The 24,000-nt window shown below is 40.9% G+C and overlaps 1 protein-coding gene across 1 annotated transcript in view; it reads left to right on the forward strand.

The window, feature by feature from the left end:
- Positions 1 to 24,000, forward strand: part of LOC143290640 (uncharacterized) — a 66,166-nt gene that overhangs the window by 22,766 nt on the left and 19,400 nt on the right. Inside the window, exons 8-19 of the mRNA XM_076600215.1 lie at positions 4,217 to 4,345; positions 5,925 to 6,097; positions 8,143 to 8,184; positions 8,989 to 9,156; positions 12,805 to 12,979; positions 14,993 to 15,243; positions 15,672 to 15,815; positions 17,019 to 17,236; positions 19,714 to 19,885; positions 20,312 to 20,437; positions 21,436 to 21,582; positions 23,063 to 23,246. Coding sequence (XP_076456330.1) covers positions 4,217 to 4,345; positions 5,925 to 6,097; positions 8,143 to 8,184; positions 8,989 to 9,156; positions 12,805 to 12,979; positions 14,993 to 15,243; positions 15,672 to 15,815; positions 17,019 to 17,236; positions 19,714 to 19,885; positions 20,312 to 20,437; positions 21,436 to 21,582; positions 23,063 to 23,246 — 1,929 coding nt within the window. The remainder of the gene's footprint in view (positions 1 to 4,216; positions 4,346 to 5,924; positions 6,098 to 8,142; positions 8,185 to 8,988; positions 9,157 to 12,804; positions 12,980 to 14,992; positions 15,244 to 15,671; positions 15,816 to 17,018; positions 17,237 to 19,713; positions 19,886 to 20,311; positions 20,438 to 21,435; positions 21,583 to 23,062; positions 23,247 to 24,000) is intronic.

Raw genomic sequence — 24,000 nt, forward strand, 5'->3', positions numbered from 1 at the left:
CACACATTCATGCATACAGATACAATAGACAGAGAGAGAGAAAAAAGAGATAGGGACAGGGACAAAGAGACACACAGAGCATTGTTGAGACAGACAGAGCATCATTAATCTGTCCAAGGTTTTACATAAAATCAATACAGTCATTAGGCCACCATTGTACAGCTGTGGAGGTAAAAGCCAGCAAGCTTACACAGGCCTCCGGAACTGATCCCTTCCTACTGAAAATCACTGTTTTTGTTCTTTGCTTGGCTGGTTACGTCTTTCCAGAGTGAAATGAAACAACAGAAAGGCAAGGACTGTGCTGTTCAGCGGAATGAACGGATCAGAATTAACCCCCCGAGTGCTGAACCTTCGTGAAATCGAGTTCAGCGTGGCATGAGTTTGTTTGAAAGGCTGATGCTACTCTTTAGTGTGCTTGTCAGTGGTGTGTTTGATTTCACTGAACAAAAGCAATGTAACCCTGAGAGGAAATAGTCCAGAGTGATGACCGATGTCCTGACCAGTAAGCATGTTCTGTCTAAAATCAAACAAGGTGCACTCATCAGCGGTGGTCAAGGGGTTAATCTCCCTCATTGAGTCTGATGCTGTTGTCACTTGTATGTGTGGTTGGAAGGTGGCAGAATGGTTAAGACGCTCATCTGCCAATACAGAGAGTCCGTGAGGGTGTGGGTTCGAATCCCGCTCTCGCCCTTTCTCCTAAGTTTGACTGGAAAATCAAACTGAGCGTCTAGTCTTTCGGATGAGACGATAAACCGAGGTCCCGTGTGCAGCACGCACTTGGCGCACTGAAAAAGAACCCATGGCAACGAGAGTGTTGTCCTCTGGCGAAATTACGTAAAATGAAATCCACTTTCATAGGTACACAAATATGTAAGCATGCACTCAAGGCCTGACTAAGCGCGTTGGGTTATGCTGCTGGTCAGGCATCTGCTCAACAGATGTGGTGTAGCGTGTATGGATTTGTCCGAACGCAGTGACGCCTCCTTGAGAAAGTGAAACTGAAACTGAAACTGTGTGGTTGAGCTAAGGTGTGATAATGTTATACAACAACAGTTCGTTGATGTGTGGAATCAGTGTCTTGAGTGTGTTCTGTCTTCTTCTGAATCTTTTTCTGTCATTTATTTATTTATTCATTTATCTGTTGTTGTTATTATTATTATTATTATTATTATTATTATTATGTATATATATATATATATTTTTTTTTTATTATTATTTTTTTTTTATAATAGATTTGTTTATTTGTTTATCTATTATTTAAATCATTTATTTATTTATTGTTTATTTCTTTGTTTGTTTGCTTATTTGTTTATATATTTATCAATTCATTTGTTGATTATCATTTTGTTTGTTTGCTTATGTATCAATACATTTATTTTATTCATTCATTCATTTTATTTGTATGGAATGTAGATGCAAGAAAACAAGAAAAAAACAATTGGTTTATTATGATTTATATAATAATCTGTCCATATATTCGAGCTTGCTGAAGCATACTGAAAATTGATGTTAACATTTGATAAAATTCACTCACAGAATAATGCAAGTGAAGAAAAATTGGGGCAAAATATCATCATCAGAACATTTTTCAAAAAGGGGAAAAAAACTGAAAAAAAAGAAAAGTAAAAAGACGAAAAAGCATGTCCTCCTGGTAATTGGTTGGTTATGTGGTTGAAATTCCTGTGTTGCAAGCACCTGCATGGGAAGTAATATGCGTGCGTCTGTGCATGTGTGTGTGTATGTGTGTGTGTGTGTGTGTGTGTGTGTGTGTGCACATTGTGTGTGTGCACATAGTGTGTGTGTGTGTGTGTGTGTGTGTGCTTGTGTGCTTCGTGTCTGACTGATATGTTGTGAAATTCTTTGAGAGGTTTGATAGCACCATATAAAAGTGCTGTTGTTATTTACAAGTATTAAATTGTATTTACTTCGTCCAAAACTTCGCTTTCTTCTTTCTGTTTCCTTTTTCTTCATCTCCCTCTCCACCCCCACCCCTCTCTCTCTTATGCTTGTGAAATTTTGATGTTGGTGTTGTGAATTGACTCTCGCTTTTTTTTTCCCCTTAATTATTATTCTTGCCCAGAGGGCCAGATGTAAACAAGTACTTTGTGCTTACTCCTTTACCTGTGTAAAATAAAATTTCCTTCGTTCGTTTGTTCATTCTCTTTCTCTCTCTCTGTCAATCTGTCTTTCTTATATGTTTAACAAAAACCAGTCTGGTGTCAGCTGATATCTTTGCAATATTAATAATCTTACTATTTTGAGAGTGTGTCAGTTTACATCAGAATTGGGTGGGATACGCCTTTGTCAGTTTGTTCAAACTTGGGTGTAGCCATTGATTTTCCTCTGCATACCCAATGACAGTGCCATGCTTTTCAAAGGGATGCAGACAGACAGTTGGAGACACTGAGTTTCATTCTGCTGCTCCGTCAGGGTCTTTGAATGGATGCTGTCAGGCGGTTGCCATGCCAGTGGATTAATCAAGTCAGTGTGACAGTAGTCCTCTCCAGCCCATGCATTTTGCTACTCCATTGGGGTTTCTGAATGGTCACTGTTGCGGGCTTGCTGCTCCAGTGAGTGGAGTCAATGTGACATTTGTTCCCACAACAAAGTGGGTAATTGTTATTGTATAACAAGAGTTTTTCAGTTAAGCTGAATTGTTTCCACACACAGAGATTTTGTCAGAGCAGCACTGGATAGTTTGTTGCATGACATGCAGTATGATTTTTTTTTAAAATGTTGATCTGAATGCTGTCAATATAGTGATATATATATTTTTAAAGAGAAGTATTGGATAGTTTTTATTTTTCGGGATAGATTTTATTCCAGCTGAATGTTTCCAGTGCATAGGGACAGACATTGAATTGTCTTAAGTGTATGACAATGTTTTATTTTTTGTTTATTTATTTGTTTTTTGTTTTGATTTATTTCAATACACAGTTGTTTACAGAGAAGTAGAACAAAGATCAGTTTAATATGGTTGCTACTGTCACTGGCTCAATCATTTCACTACAATAACTGTGATGAACTTCCTCTTCTTCTTCAACGTTCTGAGGCCAAACTGTGATGGACAATTTCAGCATAGAATCCTGCACATGGTGTGGGATAGTTCCTTTATCCAGGGTGACTTCTTCTTCTTCTTCTGCGTTCACTCATATGCACACGAGTGGGCTTTTACGTGTATGACCGTTTTTACCCTGCCATGTAGGCAGCCATACTCCGTTTTCAGGGGTGTGCATGCTGGGTATGTTCTTGTTTCTATAACCCACCGAAAGCTGACATGGATTACAGGATCTTTAACGTGCGTATTTGATCTTCTGCTTGCATATACACACGAAGGGGGTTCAGGCACTAGCAGGTCTGCACATATGTTGACCTGGGAGATCGTAAAAATCTCCACCCTTTACCCACCAGACGCCGTCACCGTGATTCGAACCCGGGACCCTCAGATTGACAGTCCAACTCTTTAACCACTCGGCTATTGCGCCCGTCATCCAGGGTGACTGTGATGAACAATTTCAGCATACGCCATTGCATGTGGTGTGGAATAACTAAGTTCCTGTATCTGGGGTAACTGGTGAATGATTCCAGCACATAGTTTTGCACATGGCGTCGGTTAGTTCCTGTGTCAATGATTGTTTTGTCCTTGGTGTCGCCCCTCTGAGCACTAACCCTTTGCTTGCTGAACCTCGGGGACATGAGTTTGGTGAGAGTTTGAAAGGCAGTCACTGTTTTGTGTGTGGATTTAAAAGTGGTGTGATTATACTGAACAAAAAGTAATGCAGTCCAAAGAGGAAGAAGTCCAAATGTCTACCCAGTTGCATACTTTATTGTATTGTATTGTCTTGTCTTGTCTTGTCTTGTGTCCAGTCGTGCTGTGCCATGCCATGCCATGCTGTGCTGTGCCATGCTGTGGTGTGTCATGTCATGTCATGTCATGTCATGTCATGTTGTATTGAATTATTTTTTTTGACACAACAGATTTCTCTGTGTGAAACTGGAGCTGCTTTCCCTGGTGAGAGTGCGTTGCCACAGTGCAGCACTCCCCTTTCTTTTCTGTCAGTCAGCTCATTCTTGTATCAGCGAGGTGACAGCCCTTCACTGATGAGCATACTCAATAACTGCAGTATGTTAACAGGGTAATGGTATAACCATAAGAAGTAAACTGTTGGCTTTCAACTTTTCTTTTCCTTTTTTTTTTTGGTGTGAATGTGCACAGATCTGGAACTAGCTGCTAAACGGAAGCGTCTTTCGATTGTCAGCACCATGCCTACCGCACCAGCGGCTCCTCCTGTGGACGAGAAGGAAAAGCGGGAGGAAGAGGAAAAGGCTTTAGCATTCAAAAAAGGTTTGAAGTTTTTTTTTTTTAAATGAATCTGTATTTGTGTCTGTCATACAGAGGCCTGTGCATGTGTGTGTGTGTGTGTGTGTGTGTGTGTGTGTGGGTGTTTGTGTGTGTGTCTGTGTGTGTCCGTGTTTGTGTGTTTTGTTTTTTTTGTGTGTGTATGAGAAAGAGAGAGAGAGGGTGTGTGTGTGTGTGTGTTTGTGTGTTTGTGTGTGTGTGTGTGTGTGTGTGTGTGTGTGTGTGTGTGTGTGTGAGAGAGAGAGAGAGAGAGAGAGAAGCAGGCAGGCAGACAGGTGGAGGCAGAGAAACAACAGAATCAGAGAAACAGAGGAGACAAAGACAGAGAAAAAGACAGGAAGGGAGAAACATCCTGTCATCTCTAATAAACAAGCATGATTATTATCGCCACATTTGTGCAGTGACCCTGCCCGTTTTCTTCAGAGAGGCTGAGAATATAACACAAGCATCCTGTCACTGGAAACAAACAAGCGTGTAACCACATTTCCAACACTCTTTTCCTGTCTGCCTCAGAGATGGAAGCCAGAGAGGTGGAGAACATACACAAGCTATCCTGTGGAGTGATGGCCTAGAGGTAACGCGTCCACCTAGGAAGTGAGAGAATCTGAGTGCGCTGGTTTGAATCACGGCTCAGCCGCCGATATTTTCTCCCCCTCCACTAAACCTTGAGTGGTGGTCTGGACGCTAGTCATTCGGATGGGACGATAAACCGAGGTCCCGTGTGCAGCATGCACTTAGCGCACGTAAAAGAACCCACGGCAACAAAAGGGTTGTTCCTGGCAAAATTCTGTAGAAAAATCCACTGCGATAGGAAAAACAAATAAAAGTGCCTGCAGGAAAAAATACAAAAAAATGGGTGGTGCTGTAGTGTAGCGACGTGCTCTTCCTGGGGAGAGCAGCCCGAATTTCACACAGAGAAATCTGTTGTGATAAAAAGAAATACAAATACAAATACAAATTATTACCACATTTCCAACACTCTGCCTCAGAGATGGAAGCCAGAGACTTTGGTCCGATTCGCAGACCAGTTCTGAGCTTAGCTCTCAGACTATTATCAAATTCATTACGGACCAAGTATTGTTCTAATGTCAAGTGTATATGCTTTAGTAACCTGACAATTGAGCATATAATTTTTCACTGTAGCTTGATGAAGCCTTTTGTACACGAAAGTGTGTCTTCACAAGTGGCTGAGAACATTGATGTTTTTGACTTTTTGCATTCATTATCAGTTGTTTCGCTTGTCAGTTTAATGACTTCTCTCTTACGAAGTCCTTTAAGTAATTTCCTGTAACTGTATTTAGAGGGTTTTTTTGGGTTTTTTTGTTTTTGTTTTGTTTTGTCTTCCAAATTTCACCCACATTTTAACCCTCATTTGCCCAGTTTCCCCCAGCCCTCCATTCATCCACATCTCCCACCCCTTCTAACCGATAATACTCAGATGTATTCATAAATACTTTAACAAAATGTCTTCAATCACCGATATGTGTGACGGGACATTAAACAAAATTCCTCCTCCACAAATACAAACACAAATTATTACCACATTTCCAACACTCTGCCTCAGAGATGGAAGCCAGAGAGGCGGAGAACGTCAAGAAGCTGCCAGCATGGGAGCAGTTCCTGCTGAAGAAGAAGCCCATCATTGCCCTGGATGGCTACATCCCCAACTCTGTGGTGCGCGCCACCATTGGCTTCACCAAGCCCAAGTCGCCGGAGCCTGCATGGAGACTGAAACCGGTAAGGAAAGTTAATGGAAAAAAAAAAGATTGTTGATCCTCCCCTGGCCTTGTTCTAGAAGGGTGAGGGAGGAAGGAAAAATGTAGAGCAAGAAGTAGAGAGAGAGAGAGAGAGAGGTGAGTGAGTGTGTGTGTGTGTGTGTGAGAGAGAGAGAGAGAGGGGATAGAAAATGGAAGCAAACAGTTGCATAATCATCATCATTATCTTGATAGCATTGTTATTATAATGTTGATTGGCATTATTGTTATTATCAGTATCATTAGTATTAGTGTATTTTTGACTCACTTGTGTAAACAAAGTGAGTCTATGTTTTAACCCGGTGTTCGGTTTTGTGTGTGTGTGTGTGTGTGTGTGTGTGTGTACGTGGTAAACTTTAACATTGACATTTTCTCTGCAAATACTTTGTCAGTTGACACCAAATTTGGCATAAAAATAGGAAAAATTTAGTTCTTTCCAGTCATCTTGTTTAAAACAATATTGCACCTCTGGGATGGGCACAAAAAAAAAAGAAAAAAGAAAAAAAAAGAAGCCTAATTATATGCAAACTGAATTTACTGTTATATTTATATTTTTCTTATTCTCTAAACTTGGCACTTTGATCTGATATTCTGACACAACAACAAGAGCAGTCATTTATATCATTTTTTGTTCAAACACGAACTTCTTTTGCTAAGCATGGAAGTTATATTTCTGGTGCATGTCTTTGCTGCAGATAGTAAAAAAGGGAAATTAATCTGTAATTAATGCTATGGGGGTTAATTTGCTTTAAACTGATCTTTCTCATCTTAAACATTACATTTTGAAATTATACTCAATACATAAAAAGCTTGTGTGTTTTACTCTCAATGTACAGGGCTTTCACTATGTTCATCCGCCCAAGTGGTCTTTTTCGGAAAATAATAAAAATCAATACTACGAGTGGACTTTATAGATCTATTGGCTGAGCCCTGAAGGTCATGGGCAAAAATCAGTTGTGTACACATATTTATACATATTCAAAGCGCGTGCTCATATTCTTTACGAGCGTGAAGGATGCCATTTTGTTTAAAGTTGTTGACCTGCCCGTTCAGTCTTATATTCAATCAACAATACATGATAACATGTGATGGAAAGTTGGAGAAGGAGACCGTTAAATATTTATTCAGAGAAAGATTTGTGAACGCCTCATCACTTACTGAATTATGCCCCAAACTGCCATAAAAATATCAACAAAATTAGTTGGAATTCACATTTTAAAATGATAAACCATGAGAGTTAATATTCTTGATGAAACATAAAAATTCCCAGTCTTGACTTTTCTCAAAATGAAGTCCTTTTCACTTCATACTACGTTTAGAAGTACTTGTACTTATCTCTACATGTCATTAGTTTAACAAAATACTCAATTTTCATATCAACTTTTAAAACTATAAAACTAGAATGAACATAAAAGAGAAATTGAATTGACCGTGTTGTACATTCTCGGCAGGTGTAAGTAAACTTGTACATCTATCTAGATCCAGAAAAAATGGCTAAATGTTGCAGTGTGATTGCGGCGATAGCCATGTCTCCTTTACTGCTGACTTAAAAAGAATTTTTAATTGCTCTTAAAGATTTTTTGAATGCCCAAGATACACCAGAATAATATGATTTAAACAGCATTCTCACTGCGAATACCGCAATCGATTTATCGCCCTTTAAAAAAGCATGTTTAAATGTTAAATTTTAGAACGTCAGTTAAGGAGCCATGATAGTGTATTGGGTAAGACAGTTTCTTCTCATCCAAACACGCGGGGTTCGAATCTGCCATCAGGATTTTTTTTTTTTTTCTTTTTTTTTTTTTTTTTTTTAACCTGAAGCTTTACAATAACAAATACAGAACACATTTTAATGATTAGATTTTTTTTAAGTGTATCACAAGTGAGTCTTGAAGGCCTTGCCTCTCTTGTTTCTTCTTTTTCTTCTTCTTGTTGCTGCTGCTGCTTTCTGAAAGGCTATAATCCTCCATAAAGCTTGTCTTTCCCTCTTTCTTCAATGTTGACCTGTCAACCCCTGACCTCCTCCAGGTGCCCAAAGTGAACCCCAAGCATTTACCTGAGGGCTGGAAGGTGAAACCAGAGGAGGATTCACCCACGGTAAGTCTTGCACAGCTTCTAACATGGCACACCTTATTGATGGTTCTTGTATTGAGTGTTTTTGTTTAGTTTTTTATGTAGAATTTGAGCATGTGTTGACATGTGATTTTTCTGGGTGTTGAAGCATTATTTTTAAGTATTTTGTTGTTATTTTTGTTTAGGATGAAGAGACGGTGAAAGTGCAATGAGTGATGCATGTCTGCCTTCTCTCCTCTCCATTCCCCCTCCCCCTCCTCCTCCTCACCTTGCTATTGCCTGTCTCTGTCTTGATGAATAATCATATGTATTGTAGATATACCATGAAAGAGCTTTGTCGTCACCTTTTGCAGTAGCAGTGTTGTTTTTATTTTGCAGTTGATTGGTAGTTCTGCTATGCGTGCTTGATTTTCCATGTGGTTGGCTTTTTTTATTTTTTATTTTTAAAAAAAAAGAATTTCAGTTATTTCGTGTGACATTTGGTACTGCAGGTCATACAGTAACTAATTATGTGCGGACAACACATGCTTACACACAGATACATAGAATCACACTCACACACACACACACACACACACACACATGCGCACGCACGTGCACATGCACATGCACACACACACGCGCACACAAAAACACACACACGCACACACACACACACACACACACACACACACACACACACATTCTGTTCTCCACTCATCCCCAAAATTCAGCTCAAGAAGCATCCCACATGAACATTAAAAGCACAAAATTAATTAGCAAAGCGTCAGCTGCTGTCAGTGTTGCTATTTATGCTGGTAGCTGCTGCGAGAGAGTTCCGTGCTGGCAAAAGATGCTGACATCAAAAGCCTGATGTCCATGAAGCGCGAGTCAACCCTACAGAACCTCAAACAGCAGCAGAGCATCAAAGATGCCTCCATGTACATTGGCACCATCTATTGTCTTCTGCCTGATGGTACTGAGCCAGAGGTATGAGGGTCTGCTGTGAGAGCATTCCTGTGGTTGTAACTTTGGCACTAACCAACCTGGACTTATGGGAATACTACTGCTACTCATTCAGCTGTATAAGGGTCTGCCTTCAGAGCATTCCTGTGGTTATAACTTTGGCACTAACCAACCTGGACTAATGGGAATACTACTGCTACTCATTCAGCTGTATAAGAGTCTGCCATCAGAGTATTCCTGTGGTTATAACTTTGGCACTAACCAACCTGGACTAATGGGAAAGTTGCTAATTCAACTGTATAAGGGTCTGCCATCAGAGCATTCCTGTGGTTATAACTTTGGCACCAACCAACCTGGACTAATGGGAATACTACTGCTACTCATTCAGCTATATTAGGGTCTGCCTTCAGAGCGTTCCTGTGGTTATAACTTTGGCACTAACCAACCTGGACTAATGGGAATACTACTGCTACTCATTCAGCTGTATAAGGGTCTGCCATCAGAGCATTCCTGTGGTTATAACTTTGGCACTAACCAACCTGGACTAATGGGAAAGTTGCTAATTCAACTGTATAAGGGTCTGCCTTCAGAGTGTTCATGTGGTTATAACTTTGGCACTAACCAACCTGGACTAATGGGAAAGTTGCTAATTCAACTGTATAAGGGTCTGCCATCAGAGCATTCCTGTGGTTATAACTTTGGCACTAACCAACCTGGACTTATGGGAATACTACTGCTACTCATTCACCTGAATAAGGGTCTGCCTTCAGAGTGTTCATGTGGTTATAACTTTGGCACTAACCAACCTGGACTAATGGGAAAGTTGCTAATTCAACTGTATAAGGGTCTGCCTTCAGAGCATTCCTGTGGTTATAACTTTGGCACTAACCAACCTGGACTAATGGGAATACTACTGCTACTCATTCAGCTGTATAAGGGTCTGCCATCAGAGCATTCCTGTGGTTATAACTTTGGCACTAACCAACCTGGACTTATGGGAATACTACTGCTACTCATTCACCTGAATAAGGGTCTGCCTTCAGAGTGTTCATGTGGTTATAACTTTGGCACTAACCAACCTGGACTTATGAGAAAGTTGCTAATTCAGCTATATAAGGGTCCACTTTCAGAGTGTTCCTGTGGTTATAACTTTGGCACTAACCAACCTGGACTTAAATGAATGCTGCTCATTCAGCTGTATAAGGGTCTGCCTTCAGAGTGTTCCTGTGGTTATAACTTTGGGATTAACCAACCTGGGCTAATGGGAATGCTGCTCGTTCAGTTGTGACATTTTTGTTTGTATGATTGTTCTGTGAGGAGTGTTGTATGGAAATATGTGGCATTAACCTCCACATCAGATATTTCATGTTGATCACTTGACTGCTCAGAACCTTGAGGAAATGAGCTCAGTGGGGCATGAATTTAAAGTTACTTTTTTGTGTGCCAGTATTTTGTCAATGGTGACTTTTGTTTTGCTGAAATAAAAAAGTAACAGAATCCCGAGAGGAAGAAGTCCCAATACAGAACAGTGACTGACATCCTGACCTTACAGTTCAGTCTTAACCTCTGTGAGGTGACACCCCTTCAGTGATGAGTGTACTCGTCAGCAGCAGTCAAGGGGTTAATGGTTACTGCATCGGCATTGATCTCTGCACCACAGTGTGAATGACTGCACCGATGACGTTTGTTTCTGTGTATGACTGAATTATGATTGCTCTATTAACTCACTTAGTACGGCCAGTCCTCTCTTCTCCTCTACACAGGCCCCTCGGATGTCCAGTGGGTGTCTGAATGACCCAACCTTTAGCTTCCGTCGTCAGAATTGTGGTGTTCTTCGTCAACATTCACGTCTTCAGTATAAGAGCCTTCCGCTTGAAATATTTTGATGGTGGTAATTGGGGTGAAACGCTGTTAACGTCGTCTCTTTCGCCATTCGTATGGAAAGAGTTAACATTGACACTGGCAACAGATTGTGTAATGATCATTGCTGCATTCATATCAGTCTCTGCATCAGATTATGTGATGATTGCTTCAGCAGCGTCAAACTGTATCATCGTTGTGACTTTAGCATTGGTATTGCATCAGATCATGTAATGATTGTGTGATTAACATTTGCAAGATTGTGTAGTATTTGTTGCTTTGATAGTGACGTGTATTGGATTGTATAATAATTGTTGCATTAATATTGATTACTGCATCACATTGTACAAATGATTCCTACAATGATATTAAGCTTACCATCAAGTTATAATAATGATTGCTGTATTAGCATTGTCTGCAGCATAAGGTTGAAAAGCAACGACAAGCAAGCAAACAGAAAGAAAAGAGGAAGAAAAGAAGGAAGCAAACAGACATCTCTTATGGGTGTCCGTGATTGTTCAAAATAAGCTTAGACAACAGTATTTGTATTTGTATTTCTTTTTATCACAACAGATTTCTCTGTATGAAATTCGGGCTGCTCTCCCCAGGGAGAGCGCGTCACTGCACTACAGCACCACCCATTTTTTTGTATTTTTTCCTGCATGCAGTTTTATTTGTTTTTCTTATCGATGTGGATTTTCTACAGAATTTTGCCAGGAACAACCCTTTTGTTGCCGTGGGTTCTTTTACATGCGCTAAGTGCATGCTGCATACGGGACCTCAGTTTATCATCTCATCCGAATGACTAGCGTCCAGACCACCACTCAAGGTCTAGTGGAGGGGGAGAAAATATCGGCGGCTGAACCGTGATTTGAGCCAGCGCACTCAGATTCTCTCGCTTCCTAGGCGGACGCGTTACCTCTAGGCCATCACTCCACTGATCGTAAAGTTAACATGAAATAAATGAATAATTTGTATAAAAACAAAATACCTAACTGATAAGATAGGATTAAAAAGTAGAAAAAGACTGGAACATGCAAGCCAGGAAGGAACCTAAACCTAACACCTCCACCAACGCTACCAGTGCCACCACCACCAACAACAAAAAGGGACATTTTGTTTCGAAATATATTCTCATCCATTCTCAAGAACAATACAACTGAAAAACCAAGAGATTAACACTGCAGTTACTAAACCCCCATCAGCAGAGTCTCAGGAATTTTCTATTTTCTGATATGACAGGATTTTGTGCTTTCAGTTTCAGTTTCAGTTTCTCAAGGAGGTATCATTGCGTTCAGACAAATCCATATGTGCCACACCACATCTGCTAGGCAGATGCCTGACCAGCAGCATAACCCAGCGTGCTTAATCAGGCCTTGAGTGCATGTTTATATGTTTTCGTACCTATCAGAGTGGATTTCTTCTAGAGAATTTTGCCAGAGGACAATACTCTCGTTGCCATGGGTTCTTTTCCTGTGCGCCAAGTGCATGCTTCACGCGGGACCTCGGTCTATCGTCTCATCTGAATGACTAGACGCTCAGTTTGATTTTACAGTCAAACTTGGGAGAAAGGGCGAGAGCGAGATTCGAACCTACATTCTTATGGACTCTGTATTGACAGCTGAACATCTTAACCATTCTGCCACCTTTGTGATTGACATGGTTTGTTTTTTTATTTAGTCGGGTAGTCCTGATAATTATGGCCATGTATAGTTGGCTGGACTTTAAGGGACAGTGTCAAAATGTCAAGTATCTCAGGAAAAAATAAAAAAGAATGATAAAACCTAAAACGTGATCCTTACTCATTGACAGAGCGTCCCAAATTTCACATGGGACACTCCGAAAGACGAGTTGACTGACTTGTCGGCACCGATACGAAACAAGACGGTGACGTCGGCCATGAAACAGGCCACAGTGATCACCGCTGTGCCACAGAAACCACAGCAACAGAAGAAGGATACGTCCGTCACTCCTCAGAATGCTGCCCGTGAGTTTGTGTGTTTGTGTGTGTGTGTGTGTGTGTGTGTGCATATGTGTGTGTGTGCATGTGTGTGTGTGTGTGTGTGTGTGCCCACATGTGGTTTGTGTTTTAAATTCTAATATCTCAGATCAGAATTTACATGAATAATGTTAATACAGATGAGATGTTGGAATAATGACACTGAGTTTCTTGTCTAATATATACCGGTAGTCACTTATAGTTCAACAAAAGAATGAACGGACACTGAGTTTTGTGAAGAAACTGGGAGTTTGTTGCATGATGCTAGTTTGGAATGTGTAGATTTTATAATGTCTTTCTATGACAACCCCCCCATACCCCCCTCACCCCCCCCAAAAAAAAAGATCCATATATCTAACTGTGAATGTATGTGTGTGTGTGTGTGAGTGCATGCATGTCAACCAAAAGAGAAAGAGAAAGAGAAGGACAACTCTTTTTTTCTTTTTGCAGTAATTTTAATGTATTACAGATCTGCTACTATTGCTCATCAAACATATTTGCTTTCCCCATCCTCAACTGAGCTTCTTCACGTCTGGCCTTGAAACCTGCCTCTTTCCAAACAGCCCCTCCCTACACCCCTCTTTCCAACCATAGTTTCTCCAGCATTCTGAGTTTCAGTTTCAGTTTCAGTAGCTCAAGGAGGCGTCACTGCGTTCGGACAAATCCATATACGCTACACCACATCTGCCAAGCAGATGCCTGACCAGCAGCGTAACCCAACGCGCTTAGTCAGGCCTTGAGAAAAAAAGAAAAAAAAAGGTGAATAAATAATAGATAAGCATACATAAATAAGTAAATAAATAAATAATAATTATAATATTAAAAAAAAAGAAAGAAAAGGTAGTAGCAGTAGTAGTAATAATAATAATAATAAAAAAAAGAAGAAAAAAGACAACAATGATGATAAATAAGCAAATAAATGTAAAACATGAAGACACACATTCACACATAAACCCACACATGCATAACAGATATGCACCAAACATGCAGTTTCCAGCATTCTGAATTACTGTGTAGTACTCTTTTTTGTTTGTTTGTCACAACAGATTGTGTGAAATTCGGGCTGTTCTCCCCAGGGAGAGCGTGTCGCTACACTGACAGTACCACCCATTTTTTGTGTGTTTTTTTTCTGCCGGCAATTTTATTTGTTATCCTATTGAAGTGGTTCAGTCTTCAGAATTTTGACAGGGGCAACCCTTTTGTTGCCGTGGGTTCTTTTATGTGCGCTAAATGCATGCTGCACATGGGACCTTGGTTTATTGTCTCATCTGAATGACTAGCATCCAGACCACCACTCAAGGTCTAGTGGAGGGGGAGAAAATACTGGTGATTGCCAGTGTGATTTGAACCAGTGCACTCATATTCTCTGTGACATATTTTTAAGATGTTTTTTTTTTTCTTTCATCCCTTTAGTTCAGAGTTCTGCTTGCATGTGAAAGTAAAGTGAGTGAAAGCAATTTGACTTGACTCAAGATTTAGCCCCATATGAACATATTATTTTACTATCTGTCTTTATTCTTGTACTTAAACAGCTATGCATGCAAGTGAAAAGGGATCAAGTGGAAGTGCTTTGGTTTGTCTTGGCACAAGATTCATCAGTGTTGTATAAGTGTAATGTTTGTTTTTTGTTACTCTTATGATTATTATGACTTATGATTTTTATTATCAATGAATCAGTCAATCAGTGAATGAATGAATCAGTGAATCAATGATGAATGAATGAATGAATGAATCAATCAATCAATCAATCAATCAGTATAATTATCAATTGATCAGTCATCGATCAGTCAGTCATCGATCAATCAATCAATCAATTGATTCATATTATAATCTGTTAATCAGTCAGTCATTTAGTCAGTCAGTCAGTCAGTCAGTCAATTCATAATATGCTAATGAAATGATTGATCAAACCGATCAATAATCAATGAATACATGAATCAATCCATTGATTAATCAATAAGTAATCAAATGATTAATCAATCAGTGAATTTCCCACCTCAGACAAGAGCACCCGCAAGCTAGCTCAGAAGAACGTGAGCATCGACCTGTCGGCCAACATGGACATGCGGATAGCATCGCGGCCCAAGCCCGTGATGGAGGTGCCTGCCCCAAAGAAGGAGAAGTCTCTGTCCTTCCGACTGCCCACCGCAGGCAGCGCATCGGCCACCCTGATGGAGGACTCTGCCGCTGAGGAGAAAGAACAGGCTGAGGTGGGTGCAGCTGTGGATGGGGAAATTGTGGATGGGTGCAGTGTGGGCGCTGTGTGTGTGTTAGTGTGTGTGTTAGTGTGTGTGTGTGTGTGTTGCTTTTTTTAATTTTTTTACTTCAGTCATTTTAATTTGTGTCACTATTCTCTAATCATTTGTCTAATTTGCTTTGAGCCTTTTTCGTCGGAGGAAAGCAGAATGTAATTAGAAAAATTTCTTCTTTTTTTTCTTTTCTTCCTCTTGTTATTATTATTATTATTTTTTTTTTTACAAGTTTCAAGTTTTAATTGTCCTTTCACTCCTGTTGGAGTATGGAGGATTACTACGAAATAATGATTTCATGTCCAGAACACACAACAGTGTCAAATAAAAGTTGAGAAAACACAAATGTCTTTTTAACCCCAAAAGTGTATTTGGACAACATTTTGCAAATTTCATCAACTTGCTTATAGCGACATGCACACACTCTGCAGAAAGGCCCAGAGTCTCAGGAGGATCATCCCAGAGGCATCAGCGCTGCTGGCGGCCAGCAAGAGGAGAGAACGCGGAAGGGATCACAGCACGACGGGAAGGAGGCGTCCTTTGACCGCACACAGACGCAGTCACAGGGGAAAAAGGTGACAGGGCAGCTAAATGATAATAATAATAATAATAATGGTACTTATATAGCGCTGAATCTTGTGCATAGACAAATCTAAGCGCTTTCGCACCAGTCATTCTCACGCACGCATAACTCTAAAACTGGAGAAACTAAAGACAAGGAAGAGGCAGGGAAGGGAGGCTATTTTGGGAAGAGGTGGGTTTTAAGGCCAGACTTGAAAGAGCTGAGTGTGGAGACTTGACGAAGCGAAAGAGGAAGTTCATTCCAATTGCAAGGTCCAGAGACAGAGAAAGAACGGTGTCCAACAGTCGAGAGTTTGAATCTGGGTATGCGTAAGTGGAGTGGATCCGAAGCTGATCGTAGTGAGCGAGATGGAGTGTAGAGGTGAAGGCAGCCACAGAGATAGGAAGGGGCTGATTTGTGAATACATTTGTAGCATAGAGTGCTGATCTTGTACTTGAGACAGGGAGCCAGTGGAGATGTTGCAAAAGAGGAGTGATGTGCTCAGATCTTTGCTTTCTGAGGACGAGTTGGGCAGCAGAATTTTGTATGCGCTGAAGGGACTGAATGGATGAAGCAGGCAAACCAGACAATAGAGAGTTACAGTAGTCAAGGCGAGAGAGAATGAGAGAAACGACAAGTCTAGATGTTGCGTCAGTGGACAGATATTTCTAAAGTGATAGGTAACAGTGTCAGTGTGGCAGAAAGCCACACGCATTTCAAGCGACAGCAGCCGTACTCAGGCAAACTTATTATCAGCTTCTGCCTGCAGGCAAAGACGTCTGCATTACAAAATTTAATGCTGCTTTATTCCAAAACAAATTAAGCTATAATTAAGCAACAGTGATTAATAAATCATTATGTGACTCCATGAAATGTATGCTACAGTATCTCTGTATGTGTGTGTGAGACATATTGATTTAAAATACTGTTGAATAGCATATTGTTTATACATGTTTATGATATCTGTGCAGTCTTTTAACTGTGATTATCAGAGTTATGCATGTGTGTGAATAATTTGTGTAAGCGCTTTGATTTGTCTCTGTAAAAGATTCAGTGTTCTGTAGATATAAATCCTTTATTATCATTACTGTTATTATTGTTATTATTATTATTATCATTATGATCATCATCATTATTATTATTATTATTGTTTTTGTTGTTGTTGTTATCATTATTGTCATTATTATAAGGTGTTCCGTATTGTGTATTCTCAAAGTCGGGCCATCTCCGCACCCCTGGTAAGTCTGGAACCTACAGACGAGAGCTGACGGAGCAGGAGCTGGGCTTGCTGCAGAGGATCGTCAAGGAGGAGTGGTTCCCCTTGGGCGTGGCACCTGCGCTGGAACCTGTCATGGATGCTCTGCTGGCCTTTGTGGACAGAGGGGAGGTGGCCCACTACAACAAAGTCTGTGACTACATCGTTGCCATTGCCAGGTGAGCGGGTGGTGCATGGGTCATGGGAGAAGTGTTAAGTTGGTTTTATTGACTCACTTGTGTAAACAAAGTGAGTCTATGTTTTAACCCGGTGTTCGGTTGTCTGTGTGTGTGTGTGTGTGTGTCCGTGGTAAACTTTAACATTGACATTTTCTCTGCAAATACTTTGTCAGTTGACGCCAAATTAGGCATAAAAATAGGAAAAATTCAGTTCTTTCCAGTCATCTTGTTTAAAACAATATTGCACCTCTGGGATGGGCACTAAAAAAATAAAAAAGAAGCCTAATTATATGCAAACTGCATTTACTGTTATATTTATATTTTTTGTATTCTCTGAACTTGGCACTTTGATCTGATATTCTGACCCAACAACAAGAGCAGTCATTATTTTCATTTTTTGTTCAAACAGGAACTTCTTTTGCTAAGCATGGAAGTTTTATTTATTTTGCAAACGTTTTGGTGCAGATAGTAAAAAAGGGAAATTACTCTGTAATTAATGCTAGGGGACTTAATTCGCTTTAAACTGATCTTTCTCATCTTAAACATTACATTTTGAAATTATACACAATACATAAAAAGCTTGGATTTTTTTTCAGTGTATCACAAGTGAGTCTTGAAGGCCTTGCCTCTCTTGTTGTTGATATTCTTTTCATTGGTTTGCTGTAAGCTTTGGAAGATCATCAGAGAAAGTGTTGTTGTTGTTGTTTATTTTTTTTGTTTTGTTTGCATTAATTGATGAAAGACTGAGTTATTGGTGGGATTTATTAGACGGGCGCCATAGCCGAATGGTTAAAGCATTGGACTTTCGATCTGAGGGTCCCGGGTTCGAATCACGGTGACGGCGCCTGGTGGGTAAAGGGTGGAGATTTTTACGATCTCCCAGGTCAACATATGTGCAGACCTGCCAGTGCCTGAACCCCCTTCGTGTGTATACGCAAGCATAAGATCAAATACACACGTTAAAGATCCTGTAATCCATGTCAGCGTTCGGTGGGTTATGGAAACAAGAACATACCCAGCATGCACACCCCCGAAAGCAGAGTATGGCTGCCTACATGGCGGGGTAAAAACGGTCATACACGTAAAAAGCCCACTCGCGTATATACGAGTGAATGTGGGAGTTGAAGCCCACGAACGCAGCAGAAGAAGAAGAAGGTGGGATTTATTCGATTTTAAAAGTTTTTTTAAACTCATGTGTGTATGTTTGAAGCAAATGCATCTGTGTGCATGTTTACATGCAAGTGCCCATTTGCATGCACACACATGTACACAACACACACACACACACACACACACACATATGCACATGCGTGCACACATACATACACACAAACGCACACACAAACACATACACACAGATATGCGTATATGCTGTGGGTACATGCTGTTAGATTTTATAAGTCTTATACACACACACACACACACACACACACACACACACACAAAAAGTGTTCCTTCTAGCTTGCTTGCACACTCACAGATGCATGCACTCACACTTCTCAAAACACTTCTTTTTTTTTTTTTTTTTTTCAACAATGCCACAATCAGTACTGACTAGGCATTGAACTTGTTCACCACTAATCATGATTCGAGGCCCCATTTCGGAATGGTGTTGTGTCTATCAGAAAGGCATTTTCCTCAATCCACCCAGATATATATGGGCTCTTCGCTTCAGATCGGGAAGGTTAAAACAGCAGAAGGAGAGGATTAGGCCAAGCCCTGGATACGGTGAAAATGAATTCATTGCCCCTGTTGCCAAATGGGACCTGTAAATTGGTATGACTGCCCCCCTACCCACCCCTCCCCAGTTTGAAAATGGCCACCATACTCTGAAGAACAGTGGTATCGAAGACCTGTATTTTTGTCATGAGTTTCCTGTGAGTGGCCACCATACTCTGAAGAACAATGGTATCGAAGACCTGTATTTTTGTCATGAGTTTCTTGTGAGTGGCCACCATACTCTGAAGAACAATGGTATCGAAGACCTGTATTTTTGTCATGAGTTTCTTGTGAGTGGCCACCATACTCTGAAGAACAGTGGTATCGAAGACCTGTATTTTTGTCATGAGTTTCTTGTGAGTGGCCACCATACTCTGAAGAACAATGGTATCGAGGACCTGTATTTTTGTCATGAGTTTCTTGTGAGTGGCCACCATACTCTGAAGAACAATGGTATCGAAGACCTGTATTTTTGTCATGAGTTTCTTGTGAGTGGCCACCATACTCTGAAGAACAATGGTATCGAAGACCTGTATTTTTGTCATGAGTTTCTTGTGAGTGGCCACCATACTCTGAAGAACAATGGTATCGAAGACCTGTATTTTTGTCATGAGTTTCTTGTGAGTGAGTGTTTGTTATAACGACAACCAGACATCTGCTGGGCTGAATTCTGCATCTGTCCTCCTTCCGTCCACAGGGAGATAGGAATGTGACGAATAATAGATGTTGTTCTGCATCTGTCCTCCTTCCGTCCACAGGGAGATAGGAATGCCGCAGCGTTACATGAACAAGTGCGGAGACAAGCTGACCAAGCAGACAAGTCACGTGGCCGCCCTGATTCGCAAAAAGAGCCTGTGGACGCTGCGACAGCTGGGAATCAGCCGCAAAGATCTCCTCTCGGCCATCTTGCCGGGCCTGTCGGACACCAAGGTAGGGGCTTCTTTCAGCCCTCTGAATCAGAGTCAGAGTCATGCTTGTGCATGTGAATTACTGGTGTGATGGTGCTTTGGTATTGTCTTTGGACAAGATGTAAGGGCTAAATAATGACCTTTTTTCTTCTTCTTCTTCTTCTTCTTCTTCTTATCATTATTATTATTATCATCATCATCATCATCATCATTATTATTATTATCATCATTATGATGATGATGATTATGATTATCTATATCGTTATTGTTATCACTGTTATTAGGGTTCTGGTAAAGTGGCTGGTTTGCCCTGTCTCGAAAATAAATCAAAAGGTAATTTACTATAATCGCTGTCATCAGGAGAGGGCTGATTACCAGTAATCATGATAGATAATTATCCTGCCACCAGTTTTCTCCATGATTATTTCCCCCTGTGTGTGTTGTGCAGGAAGACATACGAGAGGAAGCGATAGAGGCGCTGAATGAAATGATGGGTGAACAGGGGCAGGAGGGACTGGTGAACCTCATGTCCTCGCTTGGCATCAGCAGACCTTTAAACACCAAAGAGGACAGGGTCAGTTGGCTTAAACGTTTTTAATATCAAGAAACAAGGTGCAGTACAGCGTTCAATTAAGAAGACTTGAGCAACAACAAGCATGAGCTTATATTGTGCTCGTTCATATGTAACAAGCAATACACAAACGCAATGGCGAAAATACACACATTATTTGACAATGAAAAGAAGGTTGAAGTGCAAGACAAAACTAAACTAAACAAGAAAAACAACAACAACAAAAACACAAAAAACCCCCAAACTACTATTACCGCAACTACCACTGACAACAACAATGAAAATATTAATGATAATACTAATACTAACAGGGTCAGTTGAGATCAGGCTTTCTGCACAGCTTTGCATGTGTGTGTGTGTGTGTGTGTGTGTGTGCGTGCGAAGTGGTGGGAGAGGTGTGGGGTGCTCCCATTTACCAACCATGCTGACTGAAGCAGCGTGGGTCTTCCAGAAGTTCTTGGAGACAGTGAGATGGCGCTGACAATAATGTAAAGCTTGTGTTGTGTCGAACCTGGGATCCTCAGATTGAAAGTCCAATGACAGGCGCAATAGCCGAGTGGTTAAAGCGTTGGACTGTCAGTCTGAGGGTCCTGGGTTCGAATCACGGTGACGGCGCCTGGTGGGTAAAGAGTGGAGATTTTTCCGATCTCCCAGGTCAGCATATGTGCAGACCTGCTAGTGCCTGAACCCCCTTCATGTGTATATGCAAGTAGAAGATCAAATACGCACATTAAAGATCCTGTAATCCATGTCAGCGTTCGGTGGGTTATGGAAACAAGAAGATACCCAGCATGCACCCCCCCGAAAACAGAGTATGGCTGCCTACATGGCGGGGTAAAAACGGTCATACACGTAAAAGCCCACTCGTGTGCATACAAGTGAATGTGGAGTTGCAGCCCACGAACGCAGAAGAAGAAGAAGAAGAAGAAAGTCCAACGGTTTAAACACTCAGGTATTGCGCCCGTCTGATATGAAACAAATGAAAATGTCTGTCATCACAGCAAGGTGCCCTGAAGGCAATCAGTGAGAAGCTGGTGTCGGACAAGAAAAACAAGGGTGGTGGTGACACCAGGGAAAGGATACAGATGTGGGTCTCCAGCCTCTCCACCAATGATCCTACCTCCTCCTATGACAGCAAGGCAACAGAGGTTGGGTTGATTGATTTTGTTTTATTTCAAAAAAATATTATTTTCCATTCACAAAAAGAGAACAGAGCACACATATGAAACCAAGCATACGTTTATCAACACACCTGTTTGTACAACCATCCATACATAGATGTATGCCTATCGATGCACACACACACACACACACACACATGTGCTCAGACACACAGACACACAGACATATACATACACACAAGCAGGCATGCACACACACATGCTGCAGATACGGAATGGTGTGCCTTGATTATATAATATATAATGATATATCAGTCTATGAAAATTTCCTTCTTGTCCTCAAGGCAAAGTGTGATGGAAACATTTCCATATGCATAATCACTGAGACTTTTTTCTCTTTTTTTCTCCTTATTTAAACCAGTGACATTTACTCCAGCTGCGGCCAAACAATTGAAAGAGTGTCTCTGAGAAATTTGTGCATGCAAGAGGGTTAGATTTGAATAAATATTCTTTCTTCTCTTTATGGGAAAGTGTGATAGAAACATTTCCACATACATAAACATTTCCACATACGTTGTTATTGAAACTTCTTTTCTTTTTCTTATCTTTTGTTCATTTATTCATTTATCTGTTTATTTAATTATCTGTTTATCAAAATTCATTTTAATTGGTTTTATTTCCCCTCAAGGCCTGACTAAGCGCATTGTGTTATGCTGCTGGTCAAGCATCTGTTTAGCAGATGTGATGTAGCGTATATGAAGATGCTTATATGAAGCGTATACAAAGACCCGAAGATGCTTTTGTATGGCCAGCTGAAGGAAGGCCACCGTGAACTTGGAAGACACTGCAAGTGCTTCAAGGACACCTTGAAGACAAACCTCAAAGCCTGTGACACAGACATCGCTTCCTGGGAAACTGATGCCCTTGACCGCTGTTGCTGGAGGATGCTGTGCTCTAGTGGCATAAAGACGTTTGAAATCAAGAGAATGGTGGCCATTAAGGAGAAGTGTCAGTGAAGGAAGCAGGGCTCAACTTCTGGAGACGTTTTCCCTTGCAAGACCTGTGGGAAGTGCTGCGCATCCAGAATCGGCCTCTTCTCCCATATGAGGACACACAGCGACAGATAAGCCTGCCTGCCGACTCATCTGTTGGACCGACGAGAGACTCCATCATTGTAGCGTATATGGACTGGTATGATTGCAGTGACACCTCCTTCAGCAGGTGAACTGAACTCAACTTCTTTTCTGTTAACTCTTTCCATACGAACGGCAAAAGAGACGATGTTAACAGCGTTTCACCCCAATTACCATCATCAAAATATTGCAAGCGGAAGGCTCTTATAGTGAAGACGTGAATGTTAACAAAGAATACCACAATTCTGCTGACGGAAGCTAAAGGTTGGGTCATTCAGACACCCACTGGACATCCGAGGGGTCTGTGTAGAGGAGAAGAGAGGACTGGCCGTACTGAGTGAGTTAACAAAATGTGACCATATCTGTGTTGCCAGACTCAGAAGATGAGCAGTCGCTGGGACACAATGACACCTGGAGCGTCACGAGGGTCTGTCGCCACACTGAGCATGTCCGAGTTTGACCCAGACACACCTGGAGAAAGGGAAGACACGTTACGATCCAAATCGGAACGTGATTTGAAATCATCTCGCCACAAGAGCTCTGTCAGTCGAAAATCAAGTGAGTGTGATGGTGTCAAACAGGGCTGTGTAATCTGAGTATTGAGAATAATACTCTGGCAGTGCTATAATGTTTGTAAAAGCAGTTATGCAGTTCGAGTCCGCTTTGTAATGTCAGCTATAATCCAGCAGAATATTGAAATCAAACAAGAAAAGTATTGAAGACCAACAACACAAAAGCAAAAAGGAAAACAAAATGCTTGCACATGCCATACTATTGTATTATAAAATATGTGTAAGAGAATTAAGAACGAACAAACAAAACCAAAAACAAGAACAGAGAACCTCCACCCCTAATTCATAGCCATCCAAAGAAAGATGTGTCATCCTAGATGGCATATCTAGTAAAGGAGACATTACTGTGCAGAATATCACAAAACGTAAGCATTTTGGAAAGAAAATAAAGAATGACTCAAATTGTATTGTATTTCTCTTTTTATCACAACAGATTTCTCTGTGTGAAATTCGGGCTGCTGTCCCCAGGGAGAGCGCGTCGCTACACTACAGCGCCACCCCTTTTTTTTTTAGTATTTTTCCTGCGTGCAGTTTTATTTGTTTTTCCTATCAAAGTGGATTTTTCTACAGAATTTTGCCAGGAACAAACCTTTTGTTGCCATGGGATCTTTTACGTGCGCTAAGTGCATGCTGCACACGGGACCTCGGTTTATCGTCTCATCCGAATGACTAGCGTCCAGACCACCACTCAATGTCTAGTGGAGGGGGAGAAAATATCGGCAGCTGAGCCGTGATTCGAA

This window comes from Babylonia areolata, chromosome 1, assembly GCF_041734735.1.
Source record: "Babylonia areolata isolate BAREFJ2019XMU chromosome 1, ASM4173473v1, whole genome shotgun sequence".
In the NCBI taxonomy this organism is placed as follows: domain Eukaryota; kingdom Metazoa; phylum Mollusca; class Gastropoda; order Neogastropoda; family Buccinidae; genus Babylonia; species Babylonia areolata.